Source organism: Carettochelys insculpta, chromosome 15, assembly GCF_033958435.1.
Source record: "Carettochelys insculpta isolate YL-2023 chromosome 15, ASM3395843v1, whole genome shotgun sequence".
NCBI lineage: Eukaryota > Metazoa > Chordata > Testudines > Carettochelyidae > Carettochelys > Carettochelys insculpta.
The window spans coordinates 3,627,673-3,655,205 of record NC_134151.1 but is presented as its reverse complement, the minus strand read 5'-3'; the positions used below and the strand labels follow the sequence as shown (position 1 = coordinate 3,655,205).

The window sequence follows — 27,533 nt, the reverse complement described above, 5'->3', positions numbered from 1 at the left end:
AAAGGGATCAAAGGCAGAGTTGAAGAGAAAGTGTGTGTTTGTAGGCCATGTCTTCAATGAGTTTAGAGTTAGAGAAGGGGCACTAGGATCCTAGGGACAATTGGCATGAAGGTGCAGATTTTTGTACATTTCATTTTAAAGGTGACCTGCAGATGTGGGAGTCTCTGTCACCTGGGCAACAGAGTGCATCCCAACAAAGGGAGGCAGACACAGGGTCTGCACCTGGGAGAAAGCCTGAGAGACTCAGAGATAGAAATAATGATCAGCTCTGCCCAGAGCCAGTTAATTTAAGAATACATGGAATCAAGTCATTAGGATCCACTCACAACAGACTGATGTCTCTCCAGAGAGGGGGACTGGGTCAGACAGTGACAGCCAGAATTTTCAAGAGGACAAAAATCCCATTTTCTACTGAGCTCCAAAATACACAAATTTTCCCTTTCATAATTTTCCAGAATAGTTTGGTGGGTTATTTAAAAAAAGCATTCTTTGCAGTCTACCCTTTAGACACATATGAATGATAAAACTAATGGATTTATTTAAAAACTCATTAGATAGTTACTTGTGAAAATGTCACTTTTATTCTTTCATACGCTTTAGTCTCTTCTGTGAAACCTGACTGCAAGTTGAAAATTTCCATGATCATGTTTCAGTCCTGCATCCCCCAGTATACATCCTTAAGTCACCCTATGAAATTAAATCAAACTAAATGATTGTGCCTGATTGACTGGTGCAATGGAGTACAGGTAATAATACATATATAAACTCTGTCAATTGAAAGTGAAATTTACTTTTCTTTCCCTGCCATCAGCGTTTATCTTGAGGATCAATAAAACTTGATTTTTGCCTCAAGGAAAGTCAATATCTGCCCATGCCATATGTTAGATATAAATAAGGCATTTTTATAAGTCTGTTCCTTTAGTTCGGCTTATTAGATCAAGTCACGAGGGTAGGCTGGGCAGAGAGGAATGTAGTTATCAGCCTTGGAATTTGGTTTTAAAATATAAAATTGACAAACACAATGCCTGACATTTTCAGTGTTTCCTAAGGATTTGGGAAATAATACTTGATTGTAATGGAATTTATGCATTTTGATTAAGTACCTAGTTGAGCCCTTGGGAATCTCAGCTGGTGTAGGTGTATTTCACTGCAGACTAAACTCAAGTGAATGATGTCCAGCTCTGGCCGCCCAGCCTCGCCTCGCCTGGGGGTGAACAGCTGCCCTGCCGTATCTGAGCTACTGCATCCTTGCTTGTGCAGCACTCATTGCGTGCGGTTAGAATTACCGAGGCACAGCTCTAGGTTCTTTGCACAAAGTAGAGCAAAAAGATGAGTTGTTCTATGATTCTGTCCCAGGGAATTGTAGGAGAACTTGCCTGACCTGGGCACCTGGGAAGAAATGTGGCCATGCACTGGAAGACTGTCAGCAGTGGCTGCAGTGGTTTAGCCTGCATCCTCAGTGCAGCCCAAGGGAAAGCCTCACCCAGTCCAGCCAGCCAGCCCAGGGTGAAAGCACCACTGTACCTGGGTACGGGAAACAGGCACAGTTCTCTTGCGCTGATAAGAACAGCTCTCTGGGTCTCGGGGTGGTGATGAAAGGAGGGAGACGTAGGGGGACACTGTGCTGACGCAGGGCAGCTTTCTGATGACCTAGTACTGGTGCAGAGTGGCTCAGTGGGAAAGTGTCAGCTGTATCCCTAGAAGAGGGTGGGCAGAAAGGGGAACTAGCTGTCAGGACGGGGAGGATCCCACTCCAACTGCCTGCTATCTGCCAGTTACACCACTAGAGGGGAAGAAATGCCTCTCCCAAGCAGGGGCAGGGCCCTGGCTGCAGTACGCTGGACTGGCTGTGAGCTGATTGCCTGGTGCAGGCGTGGGACTACAAAGAGCACACTTGCTCTTGGACTTGTGCCTGGCTGGTTATATTATTTGTGTGTGTGTGTGCACGCACACCCCTGAGAAAGCACCCCAAGTCTGGTGCCAATGGAGGGTTCATCTGTGCTGTTTCATTGCTGCACGCAGAACATCCCTCCAGGATTAGTTCCTGCCTCCTCGAAGGTGATGGAAGGGAACCAACGCATTAGGGCCTAATCAGAGGCCAGTGCAGAGGGCGTGTGTTTTACAAGCCACTTACCTGAGGCCAGGTCAACACTCCGAGGGAAATGGATTTTAGAGATGCAAATCCAGCTACCAGAATTGTGTTGCTGGAGTTGACGTATCCAAAATCAGTTTTTGCCACCATTCCCACAGCAGGAGGTGGACAAAATCTGAAGAAGTGGGTTTTACCCACTAAAGCTCATTACCTACTAAATGCATTTGTTAGCCTTTAAGGTGCTGCAAGACTGCTTGTTTTTCATCCCGTTGTAGGTATTGGCTGCATTGAAGCGATACAGTGAAGCAGTTGCAGCAGTGCTACTGTAGCATTTTAAATGCAGATGTAAGCCACACATCTTTTCTGGAGATACCATCACTGGACCTAACCAGGTTAGTCACAGAATCACGGGCACGTTCCTCAACTAACATCATATATGCCATCATGTGCCAACAATGCCCAGATACTTTGTATGTTGGACAGACTTCAAACTCACTTAGACAGAGATTTAAGGGGCACAAAATAGACATCAAAACACTCCTGATCCACAAACCTGTTAGCCAGCATTTTAGTGGAGTAGGCCATTCTGTTAATGACTTAAGAGATTGCGTGTTACTGAAAAGGAATTTTCACAACACTTGAAAGCAAGGCTGCTGAACTCTCTTTCATATTCAAATTCGAAACATTAACACATGGTTTGAACCGGGATGGGAATTTTCTCGGTCACTGTAGGGGCTCGTTTGCATACTTGGCTTAATCTAATTCTTGACACACAACCCGCTTCTGCCCCTCTACTCTCTGATTTGCTCACCTTGATAATTTTTTTTCTGATTTGTCCACCTTGATTACTGTTTTTGGTTCTCCGTGCCTTAAATATTGAGTCTGTTGTGGTCTGGCTATGGTCTGAAGAAGTGGGACTATCCCACAAAAGCTCACCTAATAAATTATTTTGTTAGTCTTTAAAGCGCTACTGGACTGCTTTTTTGTTTTGAGAGTCTATAGACTAGCCCGGCTTTCTCTCTGTTACTACTGGATGTGGTTTACTGTCTCATGTAGTGGTGCTTGGAGCACTTACAGAGAGACAGAAGGAGTTTTCTCTGCGGCCTTAGCTGAGAGCCACTGGTTCGCAGCTCAGATGGTAGTAGTTCATGCATTAAACTCCACAGGTTCTCAAGTTCTGTGTGTTGGCATTATACAGACATAGCCTGCAGCGTATTGTCTTGCTGGCACTGTTACATAGGGACCAAAGAAAAGGAACTGCTAGAAAAGAAAGGACTGTGTTCTGTTAGAGTCTCTTTACTTCTGTTATTCCAAGTAATTGAATCATTTAATCCAACATGTTGCTGCAAGAGAGCAGAAGCATCTCACTGCACCTCTCCTGGCTGTCTCCACTTAGGAGGGATCAGAGAATAGACTCCACACAGAGATCACTTTTACCATCAAGTAAGGCTTATGGATATTCGTTGCATGGAGCTTGCTCTAGTCAGAGGAATATGCTGATTTCCCAGGCTTATGCACAATTCATAGTAAAGATAATAAAAATACTTTGCACTTCTCCAGCAGCTTTCATTCATGGATCTGCGACTGCTTTTCAGGCATTAGTTAATGTGGCCTCTCAACGGCGTTGGGAGGTAGGTAAGTATCATTCCTGCTTCAGACAGGGAAACTGAGGCACTACGGGGGGTCTTTGAGCAAAGCAGGTAAGCATTTGCTGATGTCCCGCTGACTTCAGGACTGGTTCATGCCTGCTGAAGTTAATGGGACTCTTTCTGTTTGTTTCAGTAGTCTATGGGTCATGCCCCTCAGCGCAAAGCTGCATGGGGTCATTTGTGATCAGCTGTGGGGCAAGCCAATGATTGTCTGATCCAGGTGCCAGGTCATTAAGGGAGCAGTCTACATCAGTGGTGAAGTTGTAGGGCTCTCCTCCCTATAGGAGCTGCTAGAACACACTGAAAGTTTCTGTGTCTATCAGAAATATAGTTAGAACATCAAAGATGGCGAGAGACTGGCTTCAGCTGGACACAACTTTTATAACCCAAGTCGGGCGACTATGCTGGATTTTAGAGAACTTGTACTCATTTGAAAGGATGCAATAACTTATAAAGGAAAAGCCTCCCTGGTCAAAGTAGAAAGTCAGTGCTGATTAGCTAGTTGTGTTTCTTCATGGCTCTGCCCGTGTCCCTGTCTTCATAACACCTACAAAAGAACCAAGACATGATGCATCAGCAGGCTTTCTGCCCATCTCTCCAACAATCTCAAAGCTCAGTGCTAGAGTAGTTGTCAAATAGTGACCCTGCAGGGAAGTGAGAGACCAACTGTTGGGGTGGGAGATAATGTTAATGGAACCATGTGCTGCAAACACCAGCACCGATCATAGTGCTGTGTAAGAGAACAGTAATCTCTCTGATACAGGCCCTCTTGAGCTAAAGAAGAGCCTTTTTAGCTACTAATGTTAGTACCTCTCCAGGGTCTTGTCAGCTGATCACTAGGTGGCAACGTAACCTTCACTTACACCCACAAAACCAGATGGTACATTACAGTGCAGATGATGCAGGTGAGTTTTGGATAAGCCCCTCAATTTCTTCCTTGCTCACATGTAGCAACTCAGACCTCCAAAAGTTTGCATGGACCTGCTTTTACCATCTTTCCGGTGGGTTAAGAAAGCAAAGGATCTTCTCCCAAAGGAGAGAAATGAAACCTAAGCAGTTCTCTACAACAAGAGGCTAGCAAGAAAAAAACCTTTTCCGAAGTGGTGTAACTTGGGCTGTTGTTCGTGCTGAAGTTCTTCATGGAGATCAGAGTGACGCTGCCCTTCTTAGCTGCAGCAGCGGAGCAACTGGCAAACAAGAGAAGGTGCAGGTCAGTTACTGTCTTTGGGAAATTAAAGCAACCGTCCTAAGAGGAGAGGCTTCTTAGCGCAATCGGACAGGGCTAGGGAAAAGGATGATGGCTCTGTGGACCAGAACTAAATGCTGGAGCTTTCCCGCTCTTGTTGGCTCATTTCCAGACCGCTAACAGAGAGGAGCCCAAGCTACAGAATTCAAATCTGGATCTGGCTCTCCCGCTTGTTATAGCTTCTGGATTAAGGCTCCAGCAGAATCAGCGAGTGATAGCACAGTCATAGGAAATTTGGCTCTGAACTTGGAATCATTGCTTTGATTTGGACCCATCTCTACCGGAGTAAGTGAAAGTTCTTCTCATCTGCTGTGTCCTTGTTAGTCTCTGGAAAACCAGCTGCGGTTTCAGACCTACGTAGAAACATGGTCACGTAACAAATCTCTCAGTGCAATCAGCACCATTTTTGGTCGACTCAGTGACAAGGCCAAGGATACAATGGGTAGAGTACCTGAATTATCCATTCACTACGTAGGCCTTCAGCATGGTGGCTGACACACTGCTAGGCCTGGGACATCCTACACAGACTTTTTATAGAATCATAGAACACTAGAACTGGGAAAAACCTCAAGAAGTTGTTGAGTCCAGTTCTCTGCCCTCTTGGCAGGACCAAACACCAGCTAGACCATTACCCGATAGGTATCTATCTATCCTGCTCTCGAATATCTCCAGTGATGGAGATTCCACAACCTCCTGAGGTAACTTATTGCAGTGTTTAACCACCCTGACAGTTAACAAATTTTTCCTAATGTCTAATCTAAACCTTCCTTGCTGGTGTTTAAGACCATTGCTTCTTGTTCTATCCTCAGAGGGCAAGGAGAACAAGTTTTCTCCCTCCTTCTTGTAACTCTCTTTGAGGTGCTTGAAAATTGCTATCATGTTCCCTCTAAGTCTTCTCTTTTCTAAACTAAACAAGCCCAGTTCTTTCAGTCTTCCCAACCAGCTCATGTTCCCTAGACCTTTACTCAGTCTTATTGCTCTTCTCTGGACCTTCTCCAATTTCTCCACATCCTTCTTGAACTGTGGTGCCCAGAACTGGACCCTCCAGTTGAGGCCTTATGAGTGCTGAGTAGAGCGGAAGAATGACTTCGTGTGTCTTGTTCACAACACTCCTCTTAATGCATCCCAGAATCATGTTTACTTTTTTTGCAACAGCATCACACTGTTGACATATTTAGCTTGTGGTCCACTATGACCCCTAATCTCTTTCTGCAGTACTCCTTCCTATAGAGTTGCTTCCCATTCTGTATGTATGAAGCTGATTGTTTCTTCCTAAGTAGAGTACTTTGCATTTGCCTTATTAAACTTCATCCTGTTAACCTCACACCATTTCTCCAGTTTGTCCAGATCATTCTGAATTACGAGCCTATCCTTCAAAACAGTTGCAACCTCTCCTAGTTTGATATCATCTGCAAACTTAATAAGCGTACTCTCTGTGCCAATATCTAAATAGTCGATGAAGATATTGAATAAAACCAGTCCCAAAGCAGATCCCTGCAGAACCCCACTTGTTCTGCCCTTGCAGCATGACTGTGAACTATTAATAACTACTCTTTGGGAATGGTTATCCAACCAGTTGTGCACCCACCTTATAGTGGCCCCATCTAAGTTGTATTTGCTCAGGTTATTGATAAGAGGATCATGCGAGACTGTGTCAAACGCTTTACTAAAGCCTAGGTATACCACATCCACTGCTTCTGCCTTATCCACAAGAGTTGTTATCCTAGCAAAGAAACCTACCAGATTGGTCTGGCATGATTTGTTCTTTACAAATCCGTGCAGGCTGTTACCTATCCCCTTGTTTTCTTTCAGATGTTTGCAGATGAATTCCTTAACTATATGCTGCATTATCTTTCCCAGCACAGCAGTTAAACTGACTGGTCTGTAGTTTCCTGGGTTGTTCGTTTTCCCAACAGTCTCCATATATGTATGACGACCGGAAAAGGGGAAACACAGTGCCCAGCTATAAAAAGGGGAAGAAGAACAACCCAGCACTCAGGAGTATCACTATCATTCTGTGTAATGGAGGAGCATGAAAAAAGTGAGGCAGGCAGAGGTGTTCTTTCCCCTTTACTCTCTTGACTCCCATTGGATTGTCAGTTTACAGAAGGGTGGTTCAGTGGCAGAGGCTCCAGCCTATGAGGGGGGAGAGCTGAGTTGATTCCCCGCCACAGACTTTCTGTGTGACTTTGGGCAAGACTCTTAACCTCTGAGCTGCTCCTTTGTGAAGCAGGAATAAACACACTGAGGAGCGTGAGGTGCTCAGATACTGTGGGAATGGGGGTGCGTCGTATAAAGTTAGTTCTTGGGACCTTTCAAATCTGGGGACCTAAACTTGGTCAGCTAAATACATAGTTAGTGATCTAAATATATGTAGGTTGGTTTTCTGAAGGTGCTGTGCTCCCACCAGCTTCAGTGCATGGCCACCCAGGTACACGGATGGCTTCAGAGTTGGCCTTCCCACTAAATCCACCAGAGGGCAGGATCAGGCTCCGTGTCACTTTTCACCTACCCCAGAGAATTCTCCTAATGTTTCCCTGCTAACCATTTCCCTCCCCTTGCCAGAGTGAGTTTTGAAAAAAACTGAGCTGGGTGCTAGTCCACCCCTAGGGCTTGCGGACGGCACAGCAGTACAAGTAAATAATAGTGACTGCGCCTTTAGAGTGAGCCATGCAGAAAAGCTGTGATTCCCTGCAGCAGCCTTACCTTTCTGATACCACTGAGCTCCCTGGCTTCTGCTTATCTGTTGGGGAGGGAAAAAAAAGTCTATGGATGAGCAAATCAAGATTTATTGAGCATGCTGTTTGACAGCACCAGGGTCAATCAATGGACGGTAAAGCCTCTGCCAGGCATTACAGCTGTGATTACAGAAACTGACCCCAACCTGGCTGTGTAGAACTGAATGAACTGAATAAGAACACAGCGCTGAAGTTTGCACGTTTCTTTTAAGCCGTTTGGCAAACATCAAGCATGCATCTGACGAAGCGGGTCTTTGCCCCCGGAAGCTTAGGCTCCAAAGGATCTGTTAGTCTCTAAGGTGCCACAGGACTTCTTGTTGTTTGTCAAGCGTGGTGTCAGTATTAGAGGGACTTTGCCATCTAGGGGATGGCACTTGAGTGGCAATATAAGCTTTGCCAGGAAATCTGATTACGTGTTCAGGGCAAAAATCTGTGCTAATGCAATGTGCAGCGAGAAGTTTAAACCCAGGGAAATCTGCAAATGGCATTGAGACAGCTCCGGCAGACTTGCCTGTCCCTTTTATGTGTGCGTGGAACTTCGTCTGTCCATATATGTTCACACCCAGGCCTGCTGATAGGAGGTGGGGGAAGGGACAGTCCCCCCACCCTCCTGTGGCCCCTCTGAATTGCCATGGTAGCATAGCTGCATACCGCTGTGTGGGGCAGCACTGGAGTGTGGGCAGTGCGAAAGGCTGACTGGCTTAGGCCCCACCCCTTCTGCTCTTAGCCCCACCCCTTCCAGGCCATGGAGCCAGGCCCCCTCCCACTTTGCCTGGGGCCCACAGCAGCTGTTGGCACCCCTGTTCACAATGGATTCTTTTACTGACCGAGGCAAAAATGACTGCTTGCTACTGCACAATGCTAGGTTTTAACAGACAAAGCCATTTTTAATAAAAGCGTCATAAGCTCGTCCCCCTCTCCCTTACTCAAAGTGGACAGAACAAGTTATTTTGCTAATTAATTTAATTGGCTATTGAGTTATTTTGCTAATTAGTGGGGAAGATAAATTTCAGAGTGAGACTAAACATCGCATATTTCAGCCTGCAAAGTTTTATACCACAATTACAGAGCCCAGTTCTGAAACCCATCCGTGACTGAAAACAGGGATCCGGACCCTAAATGCTCTTTAGCTCTATGAACAACCCACCTAGAGCCCTGTTGAAATGTCTTTCACCATACAAGCCTATACAAGTACCTTCTGCATCTTTGGAACGGTTACACTTGAACCTCAGACTGACCACGCTGACCAGAACAATAACAACCACCACCAAAACAACTATGAAGCTGATGACACCTGCACATTGAGAAAAGAATAATTAGTCGATGATAATGTAACAGGTCTGTTTTGAAGCCTGGTCTAACTTCTTCTGAAGTCAGTGAGTTAGCTCTGTTGATTTTTACAGGACTTTGATTGTGTCCACAAGAAAAAAATACATTGAGCAGAGTTTTATTTCTATTGAAATGAATATCAAACTGTATTGACCAGCAGGGTGATACTGACTAGAAGGAGAAACCACTTGTTCTTTTGTCTTAGCTAGCATTGACCTCAAAGGACAATAGATCTTGACTCCAATGAACCTTTAACTCAAAAGGCTGAGTTTACTCCTGGAGCTGGTGTATACTACAGGGTAAAGTTGACCTAATTTATGCAACTCCAATTTGGTTAGTCTTTGAATACCATAGTTGGAGTTGATGTACCTTAGGTCAAGGTGATGTGGGGTCTCCACTGTGGATGGTGGACGGGAGAAACTCTCATGCTGACTTCCTTTACGCTTCTCGTTCCAGATGAGTACTTGAGTCAATGAGAGAGCGATCGGTGGGTGATGTAGCAGGTCTTCACTAGACCCTCTAAATCAACCCCCAGGAGAGTCAGCCACCATAGTGCTGGTCCCTCGGTAAGTGTAGCCATGCCCCTGGTATAATTCTACCAAGGTTGAAATCACTGGAAGTACATCAGGGAAGAATGTAGGCCAATAGGTCCAGTTTGGACTATATGGAAATCTCTTCAGGATCTCCATACATTCCTAAAGTCTTCTAAACAGCTTTTTTAAAGGGAAGACAGTATTTAGAGACCCTGAATAATCATTCATCCAGGCCAATCACCAAACATAATTCTGAATATGACATCTGGCTGACAGGAACAACTATCATCTGGGCAAATCAGAAAGTGTTCATTAACATTTGAGACCCAATTGGTCAATACTGCTCCAGATTCTTTATCGCTTACCTCTGTGGACATAAATAAATGGCATCTCCTGAGACAACACATGATGTTTCAGCCACTCCTGAGCAATGTTCCCTCTAACCTTTTCCATTTATGTGTGCAATAATTTTATATGCCCTGAGGCATGTGCAAATGTGCACCACTGGTAGAAACAAAAGATATGGGTGTTCGGCTAATCAGCTGGGTGGCATTTGACTCTCACCTGAGTGGCTGTGGATGGGCCCAGCTTACAGGGAATGCCATTCATGAACCAGGATTCTCCTGCTTTTCCCTCTAAAGGCGCAGCTGATTTTTGAACTTTTCACGGTGCCTGTCAAGGTAGTCTACCAAGTTCATTTTCACTTGGCAATGGCCACTTTTCTTTGCGTAGCAGGAGGAGGCCAATTGAAAAGTTTCTTAAGGTGGATCATTACCATTATTTTGAGGGTGAGCTATTATACCCTTTTGCCACATCTTGTGTGTGACAAAAGGCACAGAGGACCTACATGTTTTCCAGCAAGTAGGGAGTTAACTGACATGAGTGGAAGGGCAAAGCACAAGGCTAGGGCAGATGGTCCAGTTAGGCTCTCAGAGAGAAGAAAGGATGTTCTTTATTCAGCTCCTTGGTATTCAAGAGGAGGCAACTGGGGCTCGCAGAGAGCCACAGGCCTGGGGTTTCGCCCACGCTGTTTCCGACACAAAGCCCTTTTGTCTGTTCTCCGTGGGCTCTGAGAATCGCGTGGGTCACACGGTAACACAGGTTTTGAGGCTACGTCTCCGAAGGGGGCTGGCTGGCCTGGGCAGAAACCAACTGCACCAGCAAGTTCCTCCTCTGCCTCACCAAACAACAGGTCCTTACCAAAGGCTGCCATCGTCAGGGCTGATTTCTCCTCAGTCGGAGCAGGCTCCGCCAGGGAAGGCTCTGTGCTACCGTCAGCGGCAGTGGGGGTAGGGGAAGCTGGCGTCCGAGTACCTGTGGAAAAGGCAGTTTTACCGAAAGACTTTCTTTCTCCTCAGAATCCGGGGAGAATGCAATTCCAAGGCCGCACTGGCAAGGGGCCACCATTCCCCGGAAACGCCGTCCAGCCTTACTGCAGAGAGAGCCTGAGGTGCTCCCAGAGGAGCCAGCACAGAGTCTCACACAGTGTCACTGAGTCACTGCCAGGCTCAATACTGAGAGCAGCGTGTGGCACATCTGGGCCCCGTTTCACCAGAAGAGCCGCACACGTGAGCGAATGCTCACAGCCTCCCGGCGTACGGCTGGTGGTAGGACGTCTCTGCAGCAAAAACCCAGGACAGAGGCCGCGCTTCATGATTCCCATTTGTGTGCTTACCCTCAAGAGCAGCTTTCCTCTCACAGAACCAGCTTTCCTGCCTAGGCCAACCCACCACCCCTCGTGCCTGAGCAGCGCACCCCGAGGAAGGGAAACGTCTGCAGGGTTCTTCAGGCTTTCCAAAAATCATAAGGGAACTACAGAAGCACCGGTTAGCTCCTGGCACAGGTCCCTGCCTCGGCCGACGGCAAGGGATTTGAGACACAGAAGGGTAATAGTGCCACTTCGGAAGATCATAGAATCATAGAACAATAGAGCTGGAAGAGACCTAAGAAGCCATCAAGTCCAGTCCTCTGCCCAAGGCAGGACCAAACCCCATCAGATCAGCCCAGCCAGGGCTTTGTTGAAGCGAGACTTGAACACCTCCAGGGATGGAACCTCCACTACTCCCCTGGGTAGAACATTCCAATGCTTCCCCACCCTCCTAGTGAAACAGTTTTTCCAAATGTTCAGCCTGGACCTTCCCAACCGCAACTTGAGACCATTGTTCTGTGTTCTGCCATCCGTGACCACTGTGAACAGCCTCTCTCCAGCCTCTTTGCAAACGCCCTTCAGTAAGTTGAAGGCTGTTATCAAGTCCCCCCTCAGGCTTGTCTTCTGCAGACTAAACAGTCCCAGTTCCCTCAACCTTTCTTCATAGATGCTGCACCAAAGGTTGTAACACTGTCTTTGGACCTGTAGCGTGGAGCACAAGCAGATTTTCCAGCTGGAAACCAAACTTGCTGGTCAGAAAATGGGAGTTTTGTGCCTTGGAGCAGCCCCATATTTCAGTGTTTGTTTTTGTCCAAGTCAGGACAAAAAAACCCAAACTGTCCATCGTTTTCATGGAATGGCAAATTCGGGAGAACTTCCATGCTGTGAGGGAAGGGGGTTGGGGCCCAGTGCCGTGCCCTAGACCCCACCCCTTCTGCCCTTGTCCCCGACACCTTCCCACCTTACACCAGGACCTGGGGCAGCTGCTGGCGCCACTGGCCCACTGTTCTGAAAGATTCAGCCCACTGGACGTGCAAGAGACTGGCTTCCACTTAGACCAACAGTCTTCCTGGCATCACTGCTCTAAGCAGGCACTCACTGACAGGAGCCTGGGTCGCGCCCCCTGTCTCTATCTGTACGCTGCAGGTGAGACTGTAGCATGGTTGGCATGCCTGGGGTATCTTTAACTAGCACAGGTGAACAATAGAAGTGCAGACATGGTAGCCCAGGGTAGCAACCTTGTCACGGAGCATGGGGTTCCCCAGGCCCTGCACCCCATCTGCAGTCTGATGTGGCGCTCATTCAGCAGGGGGAACAGAAGGTTTTATGTGTCGACAGGGGCACAATGCAGAACAGGCTTGTCAGCGCAGAAAGCAGAGGCCATGAGAACCATCTGGTTTGGGGATGGGGGCCCAGAGGGGATTCCCAGCTGGGGCCCCGACCCTCCTTCCTCCTTCTCCAGCCAGACAAAACTCAATGGCCCGGTTCTAATTCAAATCAGCCAGCCCTCTCTTCCCTCCTTTGGTTTGTTTCCAGGGGAAGAAAGGTGATACCTGGTGGCCTAGCTCAGTGGTTGCAATCAGTGTGCTGTGAGAACTGTCCGAGTGTGCTGCAAAATTTCATCTATTTCCTCTCACTGCCGCTCTTTGCAGACCCACCACAGTGGGGAAGCTGATGACCCCACGCCAGCTGGGGCTGAAGCAGCAAGGTGGATTTGGAACATTAATGCCCTTGATCCTTGTTTAGCTTCTTCTACGCACTACTCTGTTGCAAATGTCTCTGGTAAGACTCTAACCATAGTCAGTGTCAGTAAATGTGATGTTTACGAGCAATCGATAGCATTGAAAAAAGGCGGGTGTGCCATGGAATTGTGTGTCTCACTGCAGCGTGGCGTGTTACTGCAAAGGATGGGACCCACTGGCCGAGGTTCCAAAGACCCTGGAGGGCTGTTGCCTACATTTCAGAAGCCATCACACCGAAATGCCCATCATCACTAGGCACTGATGCTGTACCTGGGGAAACTGAGGCACTGACCTCGAGTTACTCCAGGACGGTGGGACACACATGCAACCTAACCAGGGGAATAACGTCCTCACATTCCCCACTTCATCAGACACCTGTTTGCCCCTTCATGCTAGCTAGATTAAGGCCAGCATGGATGTGCCAACCTGTGCCTCAGGCTGACCCTGCAGTGCAGAGGGGCCCAGGGTGTGCCGTCTTGGTGTCACTACAGTCAAGTGTATGCTACTGTGCTAGGAACGTGGCAGGCACTTACCAGCTGCAGCTGCTTTTGATTCCCCCTCAGTGGGGGCAGAGAAGGGCTTTTCTGTGATCTTCGGTGAGGACCAGCGCATTGATGGCGTAATTGGTGTAGCTGAAGTCAGTGCATTTGAAGCCTCTGGGGAATAAAGATAGGGTTATTTTTTAAGCAGCTGTCACTGGCCTGCATTCATTCAGGAGCAGCTCACCCAAAGGCAGTGCCCTTCTGCAGCCCTCAGGCCTCCTGCGCGTTACGGGTAGCCTGTGAGAAGGAGCAAAGTCGAACAGCCGAGGGAACTGCTCTGCGTTTTGCTTGAGGGAACAGAGCCCCTGCTCTGCTGTGACTTTAGCAGTCGTTCTCAGGCTAGGCCAAAAATTGCATATGCTGAGGAGAACACAAGCCTTTAGGCTGCAGGGCAGGAGTTCTGTCCTGTACCGCTGCACCATCTCCTTTGCCGAACTTGTTAAAGAAAGAGGTTTGTGTTGGCCTAGAAATATAATGCCTCCTTCCTCCCCCCGCTGCATTCTTTTTTATACACATAATGTTTCCTGCAGCACCAGTTTCTGATGGTAAACAGGGAGATAACATCTGGGGAGGGGAAGGGAATTTGGAGTGATGTAGTGGGAAAGCTGGTTGTACCTGTACGGAGAGACAGCCATTGGCCTTGCAAATGTCCTTATACCCAGCCCAGCCAACACCCACCCACTGGGGCTGCATCCCACTTCTCCAGGCCTGGCACAAAGCTGGTTTCTCCTTGAAGCTCCAGCTGCCCTGGCCCTGGCAGGTTAACCTGCAGAGTGGTCAGGCTGCTGGGCATGGCGTTTTTAAAGGTCTGCAATGTCAAATGTCCATTTTAATGGGGGGAAAACCAACCCACTTTGAGGATCTGGGTCTCAGTGCTGGACTCGCAGGTAAGCCAGCACCAGGGTTTCTCTTGCAATGGGAGCTGCACTCCCTTGAAAGCCAGGTGCTCCACCTGCAAACTGAGGGCCCGATTCTGTGTTGCAAAGCCTCCCAGGCCCCAGCACAAAGGTAGGATCAGTAGATAGGATGTAGCAGGGACCTATGTGGGGACAGGGGGAGGGAGCCCATCCCAACCTGGGGCAGGGGTAGCTCTTCCACAGATGCTCCACCCCTCCAGCTGGGATCCCAGTGTGCATGCCCACATCCCACCCCACACCTGCTAAATGCTGGCCTGGTCATAGCGGGGACGGAGCTCTGTTCCCCGACAGGCTGGGCATGAAGCCACTCCCTGCCCTTTGGACAGCAGAACTGCCATAGTTCAGTACACTTACGACCCAATACTAATACTAATACTAATTCCTGCACATCTACTAATATAATAGATGCCATCATGTACCAGCAATGCCCCACTGCAATTTACATTGGCCAAACTGGACAGTCTTGCCGTAAAAGAATAAATGGGCATAAATCAGACATCAGGAACAATAATGTACAGAAGCCTGTGGGGGAACACTTCAATCTCCCTGGACACTCAGTGGCAGATTTAAGGGTGACAGTCCTGAAACAAAAACATTTTAAAAATCAAATGGCGAGACAAATCTCTGAGCTGCAATTTATTTGCAAATTTGACTCCATTAACCATGGATTGAACAGAGACTGGGAGTGGCTTGCAGTTTACAAAGACAGTTTCTCTGCTCTGGGTGCTAATATTTCCCCATTAGACTCTGACAAAGGCTCACATCCCCGTCTGGTCTGACGTTTTTTTCCTCTTTTGATAAGTACTGTTGATACTGGGCCATTTCCAAATTGCTGAATAGACCTTGTCAGCTCTGGCCGTCCCTCTTATGGGGACCCCACTCTTTAAATACCCCTCTGAAACCACCCCCCCACTCATGCATCTGATGAAGTGGGTCTTTGCCCATGAAAGCTTCTGTTCCAAGATATGTTAGCGTATAAGGTGCCACAAGACTTCTTGTTGTTCTCGAAGCTACAGACTAACACAGCTCCCTCTCTGATAATCATAACTTCAGTGACAGCTCGTTGGCAGAGTATGTTCTATAGAACCATACCCAAACCAATACTTGTGTGGGCACAGTGCACTAGCGTTTGAAAGGAACTCACAAACGAGGTCCACCAGTCACGGGAGGGACAGAACTCTGACAGAAATGCCCTTCAGTACCGAGGCATGTGAAAGAATGGGCCAAACTCCTTCTTGGCACAATCCCAGGGCACAAAGTTACACCAAAGTTGGAGTCGGCCCAGCAGCCCCTGTGATAAAGATCAGTCATGCTGTGTGACAGGGAACAGTACTTATTTGTCTGCGTTTATTTTTGAACCCGGATTCTACATAAACCTGGATTCATTGCCCTGACGGGAATGACTTCTTGGGAATGAGTCAGCAGGGCCGCTCTGAATGTACAGTGCGGTTAGAGAAAGCAGAAGGGGGCTGAGATAGTTTTGGAGGTTTGGACCTCATTGTCCGGTTCTCCCCTTGCCCGCAGCGAAAAGTGAGCAAAACTAACCCCCTACCCAGGTCAGGATTAACCCATCACTGGGAGCAACGCAGACACCCCCCTTGGGCCCCTACCTGGTTGAGGGAGGAAGTGGTGTCTCCACCCAGCCCCCTTCTCTCCCCTTGGCAGGGCTGGGAGAAGCAAGGCGAGTCTGAGCTGCCAGTGAGAAGCACCTGCCCGCTCAGCCACGGGTGCTAATTTTAGGTGAGCTGAAAGACCTTCATTCACTGATGTGAGGGCAGACGCTTCCCTTGGTGGTTTGTTCTAATGGTTCATCCCCCTCTCTCTAAACCCGTGCTGAGCTGGATTCAGCTTTCATGGCTCCAACCCTCTTGCTCTGCCCCATGGACCTCCCCAGTAGGCCTGTTCCCTCCTGAAGCCCCACCCCCTTTGGCACCACAGTGAACCCAGAACTGAACACGTGTGCTTCATTTCTCATTTGAATTTGACGTTGACGTACCAATCTCACTTGTTCTGCCTTTCTCCTCTAGAGTACAGAGCTCTGTAGCTCCCAGCATTCTCTGCTGGGGAAGGTGCTTGTACGTGAATCAAGTCACAAATGCAGGTCTTTTCTGCACTGGAGCGAAGGTTTAATTTCCATCTGGAATGGAGCCATGCCCAGAGGATGGGAAGCCAGCCGAAACCGTGGAGGAGGCATGCAACCCCAAATGGTGTGTAGCGGGGGAAGTGCCAACCGTCCACACGCAGCTCCAGGCTTGCAAGCGGGGAACCCTCGTGTGCACAGAGGGCAATGATGCTGACGAAGAAGTGACAGTAAAGGGCAGGATGTCCCCATTGCGACTGCAGTTACAATAAACAGCGAAGCCATTCATATGACACACCCATTAATGGGAATGCAGCCCAATGACCTTTTCTCGAGCCTGGCCTGATTTACAGTTAGAACGGGCAGTTTTAGGTTGGGGCTGGAGGGCTGCTGAGTGATTTGTGATGGGAAATATTGCTCTCTGGCCTGGCTGTAACAGGAGAGGGCTGATAATGCCAAGCCAGGCTCCCCGTAGGGTTATAGGTACATGTCACCTCCCTCGCCCCTGGGGAACCTTTCACCCCATGGGCAGGAGGGCAGGAGAGTTTTTGGCTTCTACGGCTAAGTCTACACGTGCACCCAACTTCGAAATAGCTTATTTCGATGTTGCGACATCGAAATAGGCTATTTCGATGAATAACGTCTACACGTCCTCCAGGGCTGGCAACGTCGATGTTCAACTTCGACGTTGCTCAGCCCAACATCGAAATAGGCACAGCGAGGGAACGTCTACACGCCAAAGTAGCACACATCGAAATAAGGGAGCCAGGCACAGCTGCAGACAGGGTCACGGGGCGGACTCAACAGCAAGTCGCTCCCTTAAAGGGCCCCTCCCAGACACACTTTCATTAAACAGTGCAAGATACACAGAGCCAACAACGAGTTGCAGACCCTGTATATGCAGCACGGACCCCCAGCTGCAGCAGCAGCAGCCAGAAGCCCTGGGCTAAGGGCTGCTGCCCATGGTGACCACAGAGCCCCGCAAGGGCTGGAGAGAGAGTATCTCTCAACCCCCCAGCTGATGGCCGCCATGGAGGACCCCGCTATTTCGATGTTGCGGGACGCGGATCGTCTACACATCCCTACTTCGATGTTGAACGTCGAAGTAGGGCGCTATTCCCATCCGCTCATGGGGTTAGCGACTTCGACGTCTCGCCGCCTAACGTCGATTTCAACTTCGAAATAGCGCCCAACACGTGTAGACGTGACGGGCGCTATTTCGAAGTTACTGCTGCTACTTCGAAGTAGCGTGCACGTGTAGACGCAGCCTACCTGTGGTATCTGCTCTTTACTACTACTACTACTTAACCCTTGTACTACATGTGGAGCATAGGTCATGTAGCATTCTCCTCCTCTTCGCTCTGTCTTGGGACAAAACTTCTAGCTGGCTCCCGGAGTCCCCCAGTTGGTGTCCTTCAGTCTCAGTAGATCTTCTCCACGTTGTCCAAGGTCTTCCTCTTTTGCATTTGCCTAGCAGGTTCCATGTGAGAGCTTGACAGAATCACACAGAATCACAGAATCACAGGGCTGGAAGGGACTTCATGAGGTCATCTAGTCCAGCCCCCTGCTTCAAGCAGGATCAAACCCCACTAAGTCATCCCATCCAGGACCTTGTCCAGCCGGGACTTAAAAACCTCAAGGGATGGAGAATCCACCACCTCTCTAGGCAACGCATTCCAATGCTTCACCACCCTCCTGATGAAGTAGTTTTTCCTAATATCTAACCTACACCTCCCCCTCTTCAACTTCAGGCCATTGCTCCTTGTTCTGCTTTCCGACATCACTGAGAACAGTTTCTCACCCTCCTTTTTAGAGCTCCCCTTCAGGAAGTTGAAGGCTGCTATTAAATCACCTCTAAGTCTTCTCTTCTGTAAACTAAACAAGCACAAATCCCTCAGCCTATCCTCATAGGTCTTGTGCTCCAGACCCTTAATCATTTGTGTTGCCCTTCGCTGAACCTGCTCCAGCAAATCCACATCCTTTTTACACTGGGGAGGCCCAAAACTGGACACAATATTCCAGATGTGGCCTCACCAGTGCCGAATAAAGAGGAATAACTACTTCTCTAGATCTACTCGAAATGCTCCTCCTAATGCACCCTAGTATGCCGTTAGCCTTCTTGGCTACAAGGGCACACTGTTTACTCATATCCAGCCTTTCATCCACCATAACCACTAGGTCCCTTTCCATCGTACTGCTGCTGAGACAGTCAGTCCCCAGCCTGTAACAATGCTTGGGATTCTTCCGCCCCAGGTGCGGGAGTCTACACTTCTCCTTATTGAACCGCATCAGATTTCTTTTGGCCCAGTCCTCCAATTTATCCAGGTCCCTCTGGATTCTCTCTCTCCCCTCCAACGATCTACCTCTACCCCTAGTTTTGTGTCATCCGCCGACTTGCTGAGGGTGCAACCCAGTCCCTCATCCAGGTCATTAATAAAGATGTTGAATAACACCGGCCCCAGAACCGAGCCTTGCGGCACTCCGCTTGAAACAGACCGCCATCCAGATATTGAGCCATTGACCACTACCCATCGGGCCCAACGGACTCTGCTGGATGATGGTTTTCTGAGAGTATGGCTTAGCCATCCCCACTTTCTTCTCTTGATTTCAATGGCAATTGGTTCTTGTCCTGCTCTGTTTCAACGCTCCTCATTTGTGATGAAGTCTTGCCATTTGATGTGAAGGACGTACCTCAGGCATCTATTTATGAATGTCTATAGCTTGTGATTTGAAGACTTTTTAGTACGCCAGGCTCACATTCATACAAGAGCTCACTCTCCACATTGTGTTGAAGATCTGCAGCCTCATCTTCACAGGTAGTATTTGTGAACTCCATATTTGCTCTTTAACTTCATTTTACGTAGACAGAGACGCACAGGTTAAAACAATGGTTTGGTGGGTTTTAGAGGGTCCCAGTTAGTTTTCAATTTTGGAACTTTGGATGTTTTCTGAGCTGCTGCTCTCAGGCATCTCTCCCAGCTGCTTGGCTGCAGCAATCACAAGAGGTGCTTGATCTCTTGTAAGAAGGATACAGTCCGGAGCAGGAACTTAATCAACAGCTGTGGCTCAGATTCAGCACTTCTCATGCCTTCGATGGACTCGGCTCAGCAGCGTGTGCGGGCAGGTTGCCGGACCTGCCCAAGGTCACACAGCAAGTTTGCAGTAGAGACGGGAATGGAGCCCTGCCTCCCAAGTCCCAGGCAAGAGCTTTAACGCCATCTCCCTGTGCCTAGCTGAGGGCTGGTTCTTCTTTGTTCTCTCGTCACTGGGTTTGTGTTCTCGTGGCTCGTGCAGGAGCGGGGTTAGTGTTCTGTGGGAAGTCAATTAAAAATCATTTGGGTCTTGAAAAAACAAAGCAGCGAGTCAAAAGCCAAACAATGCCGGGAAGCGGCGTGCGCGGGACGGGCCAGCCGTGTCCCGGGATCCGTTGAATCCTGGTCCCTTGCCAGTTCCCTTGAGCAAAGCAGCTAGAAGTAAAGGCAGGAGGGGCATGTCTTGTGCGTCCTGCTGGGCTCAGGAGACCCGTCTCCTGTGTTTGTCCATCCCTGGGCCAACATTCCTCAGGCTCGTCAGCTGTCCAAGCCAAACAGACCTGTACTGCAAAGCTGTGTTCTCGGAGTAGGGCCCTGCCCGCAGGCAGGAGATCCACCTCCCTATCCTGCTAGCACTTCCAGCTTCCTAAGCACACGTCCGTTGGGCCAGCGTTGTGTTTGCTCTGGGTTCCTATGGCAGCTGGGCTCTCGGTCCTACCCGCTCTCCGCTGCTTGGGTCTGCCAGGGCATGGCCCAGGGAAGGAGCTGCTGCCTGGTATGCTTGTGTGAAATAAGCTGAGGGAAGTCTTCTGCTCAGGCCACGACCAGAATCCAATTGCAGGCACCCAGCCCAGCGAGCTGGTGGTGACCATCAACCCAACTGTTGCTCAGAAGAGAGTTACCATGCAGGGGTCAGATGCTACTCTGAAGACACTGCATTCCTAGCTAAAGAGATTCTAGGATTGTCACCTGTCTCTGTGTCCCTCAGAAGTCTGGACTGTCTGTTGACTCATGGCAAGGCTGAGAGCACGCTCCCTCTCTTCAGAATATCATCACTGGGATTTCACAGTATGATTTTATAAATTACACCCAGGCGGCGTACAGGAACATCCGGCCATGTGTTCAGCCCATGCCAAGTGTCTTGTGATGTCAGAGGTGCTCAGCCAATCACCACCCTTACTCTACAGCTAATTTTCATGCAGTGGTTTCATTGGTTGCATGAGGCAGATTGCACAGATGGCAGATTACATGGCTCCGTTGCTACATGCATACAACTGTACAGGCTTCCAGCTACAGGTCGAACCTCTCTAGTCTAACTCTCTGATCTGGCAACTTCTGGCATCCAGCATGATTTTAGTTAGCTGGACAACCACTTATCATGGGTGTGGCCATGGTACCAGAAAGTTTGTTTCCAGCCACCAGTCCTGGCTCTCACTGTTCTGTGCTGTTATTTAGCTGTATTTACCTCTAAATGTCTTCTCAGAACCCAGCAAGCAGTGGAAGTGTTGGTAATGCTGCTAGATAATATTGACCTCCTGTAGTCTGGCAATATCTCTCATTTGGCACCGGTCGGGTCCCAAGGGTGCCGGACTAGAGAGGTTCAACCTGTAATATTATTCTGTAAAGTTATTCTGTACGAACCTTTCTCTTTGTACAGCACTTTTAAATTTCAGAGGTGTCTGCTGGCATCCAAGCTGTCTGCTGCATGCTACAGAGGAAACGTACCCTGTGCTGTCTCCTGGAGACTTGACTTTAGTTCTTTCTTATTTTACCTCCCCCCTTGTGCTTTAGGTCATGGTGGCACGGAGATGGTGCGGGGGTGGGTTTTTGTAACCTCAATTCCTTTCCCTTTCGTTTCTTGAGCATCCTGTGCTTCCCGGCCCAACGCCCTGGGGGCAGGGAAGATCTTTGATGACGCAAGCCTGAGTTCATCCGTTTCGTTCCCTGGGGAGTTTTGTAATCACCTTCTCCTGCTGCCATTCGAGAGCAGCTTTCTCTGGATGTTGACTCAGGACCTACCTGACCCTGCCTGCCCAAGCAGAGCTTGCTCAAACCCAGCACAATGCATCCGGGTTCCGCATCAAAAGCACACAAGCCCTCTCGTTTCTCATGACTCTCCACAGGACTCACTTATGGACTCAAAACTGGGCCCAGAGTCACCAGAACCACGATGGAGCTTTCAGGCCGCCACGTTTCTCTGCTCGGAGCTCTGAACCGCAGCTTGTCTGTGGCTGCTGGGGTGGCTCACCCGGGCCAGATTCTGCCCAGAGCCGGAGCTGGGGCAGCTCCTCTGATTTCCATAAAGGTTGCAGCCATTACGTCAGGTCTGAATTTAGCTTGATATTTTCAGGGCCTGTTTCCGAGCAAAGCCTGGTGAACGTGAGCTATAGCCCACAGTGTGCCGGGCACCACCCAGCTCATGCCTCACGGCCAGGGAGCAGGAGTCTGAGCTTTGGTCCATTACAGGCCAGGGGGCCGGGCACCCAGCTGTGGTCAGCCCCTTCCGTCTCTTCCTCTACGAGCTGGCAGTCCCTTCCCCCACTGGGGGGTACGGCACTTGGAGTCTGTTGAGACCCACGCTGCAGTCTGTGCTGTCGCCTCCCCAGCTGGAGGCCTAGGAGGCCAAATTCCCCAGGCTGGGCTGCTCCCGGAGAGCACTGGAACCGTGCCGTGCCCGAGGCAGGGGTGGGCAATGGTTTATGGCGGGGGAGCACTCCAAGAATTGGGGAAGTGGAAAAGGGCCGTGCTCGTCCATGCTATTAATGGAGGAGGTGGGGTCTGGGCTGGGAGCTGGGTGCGGAAGGGAGCTCGGGGCAAGGGACTGGGATGTGGGATCTGGGAGGGAGTTTGGGTGAAGGAGGGGATTGTGAGCTGGGGCAGGGAACTGGGGTGCAGGGTCTGGGAGGGGGCGTGGGTGGAGGAGGGGGGCAGCAGGTTTTGGGGGCAGGAGGGGCTGGGCTGCCAGAGGCAGGCCCTGGCTGCGAGACGCACCTTGGTGACTCTGGGCCAGCAGCCCAGCTGACTGTGTCGATGGGGTCTCTGCCTGCCCAGCCACGGCAGGGGCCATGTGCCTCCATGTGTTTGAGGGGAGGGGAAGGGATGCTTCAAACAGGAGGCTCCCAGTGGCCACAGACCAGCCAACAGGATTGTGCTGGGGGAGCGGGCAGTGCTTGAAGCCTCTTTCCCTCCCCATTGGGCTCGCAGCTGTTGAAAGAAACAGGCCCCACGGCTGCCTATCGGAGTGGTGTTGGGGAGCAACAGTCATCTCCCAGCCTCGGCAAGGTGCAGGCTGGCGTTCCAACCACCCACCGCCTTGCTAGGCTGGACACGCCTGACAGAGACATAGGTGGACCTAGAGAGGCATTGTGCTCTCCCTGGGTCACGGCACTGCACCACTGGAGGGAACAATCCTGCACTGGAGGGGAGACCTAGGGGACCCCTCTACCACTCTTGCGATCTTGGATCCTATCCCTGAGTTTCACCACCTCTTCCTTGACCGCCAGCCCCAGGCTGAATTTAACCCCCATATCAGCCCAGTGTGTGCTATGTCCAGAGCTGCCGTTAGCACATACCCAGCATGGTACTGCCGGCAAGGTGCCAACCAGGGCCCTCCCCAGTCTGTAGCCGGCTCTGCCAAGAGAGCCAAAGAAGGGGCTTCTTTTCCCCAAGACAGCAGCAGCTGAGCTAAGCTTGTCCCAGCCAGTCTCTTGCATGGTTTACAGCCAGCAAATCTGAGCGGTTGGATCACTTGGCCCCGAGGCTTATGATGTATGGAGCACAGCCTCTCTCCCAGCTCGGTGCTTGGGTTATGGCACAGACCCCCTTTCAAAGCAGAGAGCTGTTGGTGTTCAGTTACTGGCATTGTTTCCCCTCCAGACCCCTGCTGCTGACTCAGCTACCAAGCAGAGGATGCACAGCCTGCAGGTAGCGTGAGGAGGCGTGGTGGGAGCTAAGGGACCAAAATCTCAACTAAATCCATCTTACTCTGTGTAGAAGTTTTACACAGAGAAAGCTCGTAAATCTGTGTGCCTCCTTTATCAATGAAAGGGAGACATGACATTGGCTGCTTCCCCAGGGAACAATTATTACACTGAGCTTGATAATAAAGGTGTTTTAGTAAGTTAAAAAAAGTAGGACTTAAGCGATTGCAAGTGAAAACAGACAGATCCAAGTAAGTTACTAAGCCAAAATCAACAAACCACACCAGTTAATCCTAATCCACCAACAAGCTTGTCACATGCAACTTCTTACTCTAAATGGTTGTTCTTTTTTGAGGCCAGAGTTGATTTTTTTTCTGACCTGGGCTCAGCAGATTTGTCTTCCCCTTTTCGCTACAGTTCATTGTTTCCAGGTCTCTTCATGCGTAGCCTCTAAGGGTGGGGAGACAATTTCAAAGCCAGCAGAAGGAAAAGACTGATTGCTTTCCTTTCCTGGAATAGACTGCCCCCAGGGCCGGAACTCTCTCTTCAGTCTCCCCGACCCCATGGCAAAGTACCTGATTCAAGATGGACTTCAGTACTAGGTGGCATGGTCACATGTCTTTCTAGGACCAGCCACAGTTTGGGCTTACAAGAAGAAAAACACTATTCACAGATCATTGGTTTGAGCACTGAGCCATTAGTGATACGTTACAAACTTAATGACCCCTTGTTAGCACATTTAGAATTAAAACCAGGCTCATGCTCCATATTTCTAACTTCCTGGACAAAAATGATACAGGCATAAAACCAGCATATATGGATTCACAGTCTGTCACTTAAAAAATGAGACATTATGTGACCTGCTTTGTATAAAGCATCTCTGAGTTATGCATATTCATAAGCCAATTTTCATAAAGCAGGGGTGGGCCATGACAGTAACTATAACTCCTCTCCCCCAGTTTACAGCACCTCATGCAATGGACCTGCCACCTTTTCCTCTTGAGAGAGTAGGCCACCTGCTAACACACATCACTACTAAGAACTTTTTCCTGATCTTCTTCCACATCTTCCCAGGACTTCAGTTCTACATGTAACTACCCAGAGGTGGGCTCAAACCTGCATCCTCTGAAGCATAGCGCAGGAGCCTCTACAGTTTGAGCTAAAGGCAGCTGTGTCTCAGCTAAGGCTATAGGGGGCAGTCATCCTCTCTCTGTATAAGTGGTCTAGGTGCCACTGCATGGGACAGGGACCCACCCCCAGGTGTGTGGGTTACATATTCTCTTGTGACATGCTTAGCACACCCTCCCACCCCCTGGTATTCCCCTCCTTGCACTGCACACACAGCTCTTGGTGGTATCTTTGCCCCAAAACCAGTCCCAGGCAGCTGATGGGTATGCAGTGCTGCTGCTTGTCCTCTGTCCTTTGTATTAAGCCTCATGTGGCCGCCCCATGGACACCCTTTCGCCCGCTGGAAGGGAAGTAGAATGAAGCACAGTGTACACATCAGTATGAATTTGCTCTCAAATTAAAACAGCCAAGCCAAAAGGTCTATGTCCGGGATTGTCCCATCAATGGGAAACTAACAAGGTGAGACAAAACATGCCCGTGTATTAAATGGTCGGCTCTGGACCAGAGGCTGTAAGTGAAGGTAGCAATGAACCCTACAACCTTAAAATGAGCTTACTAGTTAAACAGCTGAAGGCTGGGGAAGGAAACAAGCACAGTGATTTACCTACGGTCGTGGGACTAGAACCCAGGTGTCCTGACTTAATCTAGGACCTACCCACTAGGCCAGGCTGCCTCCCAACAACAGCTGTTGATAAGATGGATATGTCCAAGGGTAGCCCAAGAGTAAGAGCTTTCTGGAGAAGGAAACAGCCATCTGGATTGGAGTTTAAAGACCAGCCAAGTGAGCCAGACCAGAGCTGGTGAGCTGAGTGACAGCAGGCAGTGGAGCTGCAACTATTTTTGGGGGGGGGGGCTGTGCTGACTTGCACCCTCCTTTAGACTTGTTGAGATCCAGTTGTCAGTGCTCATGGACCAGACTCCATTGCTGCAAATGACCTCTGGTCCATCCAGTCTGGGAGAGTTGGCAACCATCACTGCCCAAGCTGGGGCCAGAGTTGGGGCCAGCGGCAGAGCCCTGGGCTGGTGATGGGACCCCAGGGCTGGAGGAGCCAGCCAGCCGTGAAGCCCATCTAATTCTATTAAAATCACTCTTTAATGCTTGGCTGGACAAAATGCCTTCCTCCCCTCAAGTTACCTCCAGGATGAACAGGGCTGGTAATTGAGAACAACAAGAAGTCCTATGGCACCTTATAGACTAACAGATATTTTGGAGCATAAACTTTCATGGGCAAAGATCCACTTCATCAGATGCAGGAGTGGGAGGGTGGTTGCAGAGGGGTATTTAAAGAGGGGGATGCCAGTAAGTGGGAGGGCCAGAGCTGACAAGGTCTATTCAGCAAGGTGGAAATGGCCCAGTATCAACAGCACTTATCAGAAGAGGAAACTACAAGTCTGGTCAGCCAGGGGCATGTGAGCCTTTGTCAGGGTGTAATGGGGAGCTATCAACTATATAAGCTATAAGGTGTCACAAGACTTTTTGTTGTTCTTGAAGCTACAGACTAACACGGCCAGTAATTGTTTGGGTGCACTTTCAAACAGAGACACCCTTGTTCCTGTGAATTATATGTAACACCCACATACTCAGGTCATTGGCATCAGGGATTGAAGCTGTACTCGGAGGGTCTAAAATGCAGTGCTCTACCACATGAGCTAAAGGCCAGTTAGCCCTTAGCCAAGGCTGTAGAGCAGAGACTTCACTCACCCTAGCATGAGGTCTCAGTGCCTCTGGGTTATACAAGCTGGTAATAACAGAGCAGTTAAAAATGTGACAGGCACAGGTTTATTCTTGCTTTCTGCTCTGTGTGCTGTAAATCCTATTATGACCCTATCACAATTCCTCTGTCCATGGGGCAACTCTTCAAAGGGTTTACATATAAAAATATTTCATCCCCAAATGCACGAAGAGCGGCTATTTGTGGTTTTTAAAGCAGCATCTATTACAGAAACAGCAGCAGATAACTTTACCGCTTGCGGTTAAATACAGAAACACAGCTACTCCCCGCTCGTCCATCCAAGGCACACCCTGCTTGCCTACAACAAAGGGAAAAGTCGCAGGCCATGCTGAGTAACATGCATCACTGACTATGGAATGAACACTTGCCTGCTTCGCATTAAACCTCATGTGTTAAAGAATAGATAAAAGTCAAAATATGAAATAATCTCTACCGGGTGAGAGAACATTAATGGGATAAGAATGGTGAATCATGTTCTCATTGCAGTGTTTTGTGCAGTGCTGTACGTTATCCCTATTAACAGCTACAAGAAATGAATAGTAAATCAATCCAGAGGCAGAATACTTTGCCGGGTAATAATACCTTCCACATTTCAAAATGCAGTAGTTCTAGTCATTGTGTTTCTATAACAAAGTGGACATCAATTTCTTAAAAATACCTCCGCACGACAAGAGTCTTCCCTTTGTTATCACAGACAGGGGCTCTTTTACGGCATTGTGATCTTGCTGAAATAAATGTACGAGGTGCCAAAGTGGCCAGGATAAGACCGAAAGACCAGCTCTCCCGACATAAACGAATTCTCAGCTTTTAAACTGCATCTGCTGGGGACTGAGAACATTTCAATAGCTGGACGCTTCTCCTAGGGGCCTAAATGTCAGCCAACCTCTTTGTAAAATCTGCCCCTCCCCCGTGTGATTTAATCGCCTTACCTATAAAACGATCACAGCCAAATAGCCACAAGAGCAGAGGGATGTTCAGCACCACCATCTTCTCGGTAACGTGTGGCTGCACAGCCTGCTCTGGCCATACCGTGAGGGAAAGAGGGGCCAGGAGAAATTTGCCGGCCGGGGTTGAGTCTTTCAAAACTTCCTGTTAAATAATAGAAGGAAACAGACTGAATCCACAGGAGAGTCCATGCCATGGAACTCTGTTTTCGCCCATTATGGTTTAAAAGGATGTGAGCCATAGTTTACTGAATGCGGAG

The 27,533-nt window shown here is 49.1% G+C and overlaps 1 protein-coding gene across 1 annotated transcript; it reads right to left on the bottom strand.

Annotated features, from left to right (window-relative positions):
- Positions 1 to 3,265: 3,265 nt before the first annotated feature.
- ECSCR (endothelial cell surface expressed chemotaxis and apoptosis regulator) lies at positions 3,266 to 27,371 on the bottom strand. Its single transcript, XM_075009609.1, has 7 exons — positions 27,259 to 27,371; positions 13,511 to 13,633; positions 10,788 to 10,901; positions 8,921 to 9,019; positions 7,694 to 7,730; positions 4,832 to 4,928; positions 3,266 to 4,288 (listed from the first exon to the last, which is right to left on the bottom strand). Exons 1-7 carry the CDS (start codon positions 27,314 to 27,316, stop codon positions 4,280 to 4,282), a joined length of 537 nt encoding a protein of 178 aa, XP_074865710.1. The 5' UTR covers positions 27,317 to 27,371; the 3' UTR covers positions 3,266 to 4,279.
- Between the last annotated feature and the right edge of the window lie 162 nt (positions 27,372 to 27,533).

Coding starts and splice junctions, on each gene's coding strand:
- ECSCR (XM_075009609.1), bottom strand. CDS start 27,316: ATGGTGGTGCTGAACATCCCTCTGCTCTTGTGGCTATTTGGCTGTGAT. Junction 7,731..8,920: donor CCGTTCCAAAGATGCAGAAG/GTACTTGTATAG, acceptor CCTCCCCAACAG/ATAAGCAGAAGCCAGGGAGC. Junction 4,929..7,693: donor AGCTCAGTGGTATCAGAAAG/GTAAGGCTGCTG, acceptor CTTGTTTGCCAG/TTGCTCCGCTGCTGCAGCTA.